We start from the raw sequence: 8,002 nt of genomic DNA, 5'->3' as shown, positions 1-8,002 counted from the left end.
ACAGACTGAAAGAGAGCATAGACAAGGCAGCACCGCCCCCAATGCCCACAGACTGAGTAGGAAGGGGACTTCCAGGTGTGAGGACAAGCAGAGTCCCTGGAAAGTTGAGGGGTTGAAACAGGTGGACTACACAAGTCAAGCAGACACATTTGGAAGAGTCCTGTGGTCTTATCACTGTTGGTCATCTTCCTAGGGTCTTCTGGGAGAGATAAAGAGGCCAGTAAAGACCCTGGACAGGAATGCGGCATCCATGAACAATTGTCAGAACCGCTTCTGAAGCTGCCTATGTTAGAGGAATCCAAGGCATTATGGGGCCCTCACTGATCTTCTGCTATGTAAGTCTTTGTGTAGAAGTTTCTTTGTGAAGAGTTCATTAAGAATCTGATCTCAGGGCTATAGAGATGGCTCGGCCATTAGGAGCACTGGGTGCTGTCCCGGAAGACAGAAATTCAATTTCCAGCACCAGTACAGCAGCTCACAACTGTCTGTAACTCTAGTTTAGGGGCTCTGACACTCTTAAACAGACAGATATGCAGCTCAAACACCAATGCACCTTAAAAAAACAAAACCAAAAAAGAATCTCTGATCTCAGCCGTCTGTGGTGGCACACGCATTTAAAGCCAGCACTCTGTAGGCAGAGGCCGGTGGGTCTCTGCCAGTTAGCGACCAATCAGATCCACAGAGCAAATTCTGGAACAGCCAGAGGAAGTCTGTTTCGAAAAACAAAAACAAACACAACAACAACAAAATCTTTAGGTCAGTCTTGGTTCCAGTCACCTCTTCTGGAGGGCCTGGCACTAAACCTGGGAACAACCCAGCCTCTAAGTCAAGCCATTCATCAGAACCATCATCCCAGAGCCCTTCCTCATAATGGACCCCAGACTTCAGTTCTGTCCATTACAGTCCATTGTCTACAGATGATGGACAGATAGACCATCAGAGGCCTTGCTGCTCAGAGGAAAGATGATGCCAATAACAAACTATACTGGGCCCAGGATGACCAGAGCAGGTGCCTGCAATCTGGGTAACTTTGCTCTGATTACACCCGCTAGAAGACCACATTGATGGAAAGATGGAAAAAGATGAAGAATAATTACTATAAAAAGACAGTGCCAGCAAAGGCCGGCCACGTGAGGCTTCCACAAAAATGACAAGGACACGTGGCACAGTGGGAACCCACTGCATATGGAGGCTTCAGGACCCTCCTCAGAGAAGAGATTACATGGCTCCAAGAAGTCTGCATGTGGTGCCTCTAGTGTCCCAAGGAGGCCTGACATTCTGAACCAACCCTGCCAATATCGGTGGGTTCAGGAAGTTCAAGGTCTTGATGGAGTTCCCCTGGTACCCAAGGAAGTGGGGTTGATTCTTGCCTCCTCTAGGGATAAGAACCCATCATCATAGCCGGTTTTTCATACTACTCAGTGAGACCCTAAGGGTGATTTGGGGGAAGTACACTCGTGACATTAGAATGTACTGGCAAGGAAATGCCCTGGAGATGGGCTGTGGTGGCCTCTTTTTCTTCCTGGGGAGTTGGCCACTTGTCCATGAGGACAAAGGGGCAGAAACATTAACAGAGAGCTGTTTTCATTTTATTTTACATACCGACTGGTTTCCCCTCCCTCCTCCTCTCCCAGTATCCCCTTCTCCCCATCTACCTCCCTCTCCTTCCACTCTTCCTCTGTCTCCATGCAGAGAGGGGCAGGCCTCTCATGGACATGAGAAAAGCATGGCACATCAAGTTGAGGTAGGGTTGAGTTCCTCCACTTGCATCAAGGCTGGGCAAGGTAATCCAGCATGGGGAACAGGTTCCCAAAAGGCAACCATGTGCCAGCGACAGGTCGTGTTCTCACTGCTAGAAGCCTTCAAAAGAGACCAAGATACACAACTGTCACACACATGCAGAGGGCCCAGGTTCAGTTCCATGGGGGCTCGCTAACTGTTTATCATGCAAGCTCAGGTGGGCTAACAGATTTTTTTAAGGCTCATAAATACGATGGAATTGCCTTCCAGGAGACTGCTTCAGTGAGGCTGATCGGATTTATCCCAGAGTGTGGAAATGTGTAGGACTGGGAACATCAGCAGGGGAATCACCTACTCTGCATTAAACAGCATATTCCTATCCCCAAACGCCTAGCACGAGTCTTAGTTATCAACTGAGGAGGCAAAGTCCTATCATAAGGCTCCCAGCACAATGTCTAATTACCATCTGTGCAGCAGGGGGAAGCTTCTGCAAGGAACTGCAACCAGAGTCATACTAAAGATAAGTCAGGAATCCAGATCTAGATACAGCTTCCAACCAAGGTCAAGTAGAGAACGGGGCACTTTCTTCAGGGGAGATTGAAGAGGAGCGTGTCCTCCATGTTTTCAAACAAGAGAGAGAGGAGCCAGGACAGGTAGACTGTAACCTCTGGCCAGCAGGGCCTCCCAGCAATGGGCGACTTTCAGATACATAAGATCACATCAAGGAGGACTGCAGAGACTAGTCCCAGCACTGCACAGTCTTCAAGGGATCTTCCTAATGGTCTCCTGGTCCTAACATAAGTACCCTAACGGACCACACCCCTCACTCCTGCCATGGCCACCAGGTGATTAACACCTGCCATTAAGCCCTCCTGGGACCTCACTTCAGGCCTGGAGCCCCACACACCCTTCCTCACACTCATCCCATCACACACCAGCTGGCTTTGAGAGGACACAAGCAGAAGTTATGAGAGGCACCAAGGGTACAACAGCTTTGCAGCCCTGCACGCAGGCCGTTGGGGCCTTTGCCCAGAAAAAAACACCATGAGAACCAACAGGAAGCTGGGAACACCCGTTTGTCCTAGTCGCTTAAACACGCCTCCACCTCAAAAATAGCAGCCAAGTCTCTGGGCATGTGAGAGCATCCTACCTAGACCCCTCACCCCCCACAGACACACAGGGACACCAGGGAGATGATGAAGTTCTTTAATGAGAAGCAGGGGAGTGGGAGACAGAGCTAAGGGGTGGGTGAAGCCAGAAAAGAGAGGGAGGTCTGGGTGCAGCATTGCTCTGAGGCAGCCTGGACCCCGGCATCTCTTGCTGTGGAAAGAAGGAGAGTCAGTGGAGCCAAAATGATTCATGCAGGGGGAAAATGTTAGGATGCTGGGGTCTCCCCACTCACTAGATCCAAATAGGACATAGGTCATTTCCCCCCTCCCCTCTGTGAACTGAGTACCCGCAATTCTCCATGCTAATGTGTGAAAAGGGGACAGATGATTTCAGGGCAAGAGCATGGCAAAGGGGTGACAAGGATACTATTGGGCTCAGGCTCTGCCCGCACATGCGCAGTTCTCCATGGGCAGTTCTCTGAACTGCATCCCCCAATCATTGCACAGCAAAGAGAAACCCAGGAAGGCTGCTGGACCCCAGGCATGGCTGCCACATCCTAAAAGCAATCCATACTCTGAATAGAGTCAACATGGCAACTGAGGGGAAGGGAGCCACAAGGGAGAGATTTCTCTTCTGCACAGAACTGCAGGGCATGCATGCAGAGAGGCATTCTCTCCAGCTGCAAACCAATGGTAGAGGATCAGTGAGGGAGATTCCTGATGTCCAGGAAACAACACCCCTGAAGGGATCCTGAACAAAATACCCATGGTTAGAGTGTGTCCCAGTAGCACAGGCTGTACCTGCCCACACAGGTAGGGAAAGGTTAGAACACAGGGTCTCCAGAAGCCCTGTTGACCCCAGGACCATGATTTCCTCAAGGGTCCCACAAAAATGAACACTTACCCTACTTGCTTCCTACAGAGCAGGTTTCTGTCCAAGAAAGAAAAAACATGATTCAGAAAGTGCAGGGAATTCAGTCAGAACACCACAGCCCCTCCACCAGCCAGCATGTGCCCCACCCCCAAAGGACAAAGCTGAGTGAGAGGCAGCCTGTTGTCCTGAGCGACAGGCTGCCTCCTTGGCATAGGGCAGGAGAGCATGGCGGCTTGCTCCCTACCACTCTGCCTGGGGATGAGGATGCTCTCTGTGTTGAGGCCTCCAGCTCTCACAGCATTCTGAAAACCTTCCAGGGCATCCTGGTGGACGTCAGGGTCTCTGCCTATAGGAGCAGTCAGTAGGGACAGGGTGTCAAGGACTGAGTTGGGGGAGCTGACAGAGCTTCCCTCCCAGCCCAGGGAATCAAGCAACTTCGGGCGAAGTGTGAGGCATGGCCCACCCAGGTGGGGATGTGACCCTGGACCTGGACAAGAGAGGAGAACCCAGGTGGGGAGGGAGGACCTGACCACCATGACCATTCCTCCATCTGACCTCGAGGACACGGCACTGTGCCTTCAGCTCACCTGAGTTTCTCTCAGGCCAGTTGGGGACACTGTGACCAACCTCACTCTGGAGGAATATGTCACCCTTGGCTGAGGGCTCCATGCTGCCTCTCTGCTCTATGTGGGCAGTGCCCAGTCACAGGGAGGGCTCAGGAGGCTCTGGGGCTCTTTCGCAGGCAAGAAGGACACTGGTATGGGCTGTGATTGTGGCTGGTCTTTATATGATGGATCCTGTTCTGTACCCATCCTTATTATAGCTGGAACCCCAATAGTTGTGAGACCCCTTTCACCCTGTGAACCCTTGGCCCACATCACAACAATGGGACTCACCCAAGAGTTTTGCAATTCGGAAATGATCCCCTTGTATGTTGTGTATCCAGTAGAAGATGAAGTGGTCCTCTACAATAGATGGTACGATGTAGAGCTCCTGAGTACCGCCAACTGGGGAGGTATAGTGACACAGATCCTTAATAAGCACCCTGCCCCTTCAACGAGGATCTAAGGGTGTCCTGGAACCCAACCTGGCACCTCTCAAGTTGACTCCTGCCCAGTTGCTCGGTTCTTATTGTCCCAGCTTCTCCACCATGCCAGAACCTCAATTAGAAGGAAACTCCATATCCACGGGAGCTACATACATGGAATGGCCGTGTCCCCAACTTGTGTGTCATACAGGAGGGTCTCTGGAACCATATGCACATCTTTCCTGATTCCCTTCATGAGTTCTCCATAGCCAATGGGACACCACTGGGGAAGTTCTGTTGACTACCTTTATGTCAACTTGACACAGGCCAGAGTCATCAGAGAAAGCCCAGTTGAGAAAATGCTTCCAGAAGACCAGGTTGTAGGTTGACTTGTAGGGAATTTTCTTAATTAGTGATTGACAGGGAGGGCCTAAACCAAATGGGGCCACCTCTATAAGAAAGCTAACTGGCAAATTTGAAGAGCAAGGTGGTAAGGAGCAAACCTCCATGGCCCCTGTATCAACTCCTATACCTTGCCATGCTTGAGCTCCTGCCCTGACGTCCTCTGAAAATGAGCACTGATGTGGAAGTGTAGACAAAATAAGCCCTTTCCTCAGCTTGCTTTTTATCACAGGGTTGCATTCCGACAACCATACCCTAACTAAGACAACAGCCGATTCTCATGTAGGGACCAATCTACTACACCCGATGTAGTGTTTGGTGTCGGCTGTTCCCGGCCCATCAGGAAAACTGTCTCATGGGAGCCATCATGGGTATTAACAGATTTGGAAGAAGCAAAGGTTCTCAGGCCATGGGTCACACTGGGATGGCCACATTAGTCTCATGTGTGTCAAGGGAGGGGGGTACAGCCCTCACAGGCCCAGGGACTCACAGGCTGTGTATTTTATAGGCACATCTGTCTTCTCTAGGACAGTATTCATCTTGTGGCATCGTCCTGCAATCCTGGAATACAAAAGTTCTGTGAGACACACTGTCCAGACACACAACACCCCTCTGCAGTACCCACAATATTGTCAAGAGGTACCTGGTCCCAAGGTGACCAAGGAAGTGCAGGCTTCACTGGGTCCCATTACATTACTAGCAGGCCTCCTTAGTCACGTGCTCAAGTCCCCTGACACCCACAGTGGCTCAGTTCTGTGTCATGTCACCTTCTGGCCGCACCCCGACAGCCCCTTGCTCACACCCTCGGAGAACCTGAGCTACTTGGTTTGTAGACATCGTCTGAAACAAATCCTCCCTTCCTAACCTGCAAGCTGTGTGGCTCCTTGGCTCACCCTCCGTCTCTGGAGATACTTAGGGACAAGCTCAACAATCCCTGTCACCTGGCCATTGAGGAAATTACTCAGAGAGTGGGACTGGGGGAAAAGAACAAAGGGCTCATTCCAGGGTAACTGACAGGGCAGGGGCTGCCCAGATGCCAGACCTTGTAAAGACAGCTCAGACACTGTCTACTTCAGGAGCCACTAAAGCGAAAGGAACCCAAATATGAGATCAGACAAGAAGGTAGAGGCCACATGAATGGGGAGTCACACAGGTGTGAGACAGCACAGGTAAGAGTCTTCAACGAGTAGAGGTCACACATGACATGTCACCCCAGTGACTGGTCCCAAAGGTCCCAAAGATCACACCAGTGGGAATAGGCTGGGATTTCAGTGTCTCTGCAGACCCTGATACACTTTCTCCCTGGGGTTCGGAACACCTCTCCAGTGTTGTGAAATCCTGGCCCCTGCCTCCCTTACAGGCAGAACTTTATGCTGGAGAGAAAAGAGACTCAGACTGAATGTTAACGTGGGATTTGGCAGTGAAACCCTTCTCCAGGGCCTGGGTCACTGACAAAGGACGTCCCGTCAGCATAGAAAGTGGGTGCCACGTCCATCTGAGATATTTTCTCTGCACCACGTACTGTGCCATGGTCCTCTCTAAACTGAGACACTCTTAGTGGTACTGTTGGCCCAGGCCCCCAGTTCACCCTGTGCACCCCACTCAGCCCCCAGGCCTCCTATGTGGCAAAGCCCAAGAAGAATGTTACCAACTCAGTTGGCACACACTCACAGGGCAGTGTACTCGACTTGCAGGTTGCCCCCTTCCAGGTTCGTGATGGTCACGGGAGTCACAGACATAGACTTTAAATCCACGCCAGGAATCTCCTTGTCAGATGCTGTAGCTTTCATATACCACGTTCCTGACAGCTGGAGAAGACCCCCACCCATCAGGACTGAGGTAGACTGCAGCGCTGCCCCTAGTCCTTAGCCCCTCTGTCTAGCTTGCCGCCATGTTTTGGACATGTGACGCTTTTCCCCTTCTATGAACCCATCAAATAAGCTAGTTAACCAGGGCCACAGCAGTGTGGTCACCACCCCTTGCAGGTGTGACACTATCACAGACCCCTGCATTCCCAGAGAACAGTGAGGAGACCTGGACTCTGGACTCTGACCTCCTCCAGCCCTCTGCACCCAGATCCATCTGACCAGGTTCCTTGTGCTGTGTCTGGCATTCCCTGAGAGTAGGGGTTCAAGCCTGGCTCTAAAATGATGTCTCTTTAGATGAAGAAGGAATGAGCCATCTAACCAACAACCTTAACCTCTCCCCATCAGCCAGAACCCCCCTCCAACCCCTGCCCGTCTCAGCCTCACATCTTGATGCTCCTTCGTGGCAGGGAAGGTCTGGGCCTGCAGGGTAGCAACAAGGCCGAGGCCAAAGAACAGGATCAGGGCCTTCATGTCCAGAGTCTGTGTTCGCAGGTCCCCAACAGGTCACTGGGCTGGCTGAGGAGGCTGTGCTGGGGCTTCACTCAGCTGCCCATTTATACTGCTCTGTCCAGGGTCCCCGGGAAGTTGGCAAGGATGACTGACCAGTCCCTTCCTGGACATTCAGCATGGCCAGGTCTTCAGTGGACCAGATAAAGGTCATCATTGTTGGAAGTTTCTAGAGAATCTTTAACGCCCACAGGATGATGGGGCAGGGCTACTTGTAGATTTGCCCTGGCAAGAAAGTGAGTCTGAGTTAGAGGTGCAGCCTCCCGTGTCAGGAGCCCCTGAGGGTAAGAAGAGCAGGCGTGAACCCTCCTGCACACAGTGTGGTCCTTCAGCTGGCTGACACGCTCATTGACACAGAGGAGGCCACTGAAGCCAGACCATCCTGAGCTCCATTCTCAGGAACCTTCCTGAATCCCAGGGCAGGACACTGAACCTTAGATTCATCGTGGAAAGAGAGAAAAGTGGGAGCCTACTA

At 51.6% G+C, this 8,002-nt stretch overlaps 1 protein-coding gene across 1 annotated transcript; it reads right to left on the bottom strand.

Annotated features, from left to right (window-relative positions):
* Window positions 1-2,977: 2,977 nt before the first annotated feature.
* On the bottom strand, window positions 2,978-7,491 carry LOC148118677 (von Ebner gland protein 1-like). The gene is made up of 6 exons (XM_087900147.1): window positions 7,405-7,491; window positions 6,824-6,960; window positions 5,643-5,713; window positions 4,620-4,730; window positions 3,968-4,069; window positions 2,978-3,060 (listed from the first exon to the last, which is right to left on the bottom strand). Exons 1-6 carry the CDS (start codon window positions 7,489-7,491, stop codon window positions 2,978-2,980), a joined length of 591 nt encoding a protein of 196 aa, XP_087756273.1.
* Between the last annotated feature and the right edge of the window lie 511 nt (window positions 7,492-8,002).

This window comes from Myodes glareolus, chromosome 21 (genome assembly GCF_982192425.1).
Source record: "Myodes glareolus chromosome 21, mMyoGla1.1, whole genome shotgun sequence".
Lineage (NCBI taxonomy): Eukaryota > Metazoa > Chordata > Mammalia > Rodentia > Cricetidae > Myodes > Myodes glareolus.
This window is presented reverse-complemented; position numbering and strand designations above follow the sequence as displayed.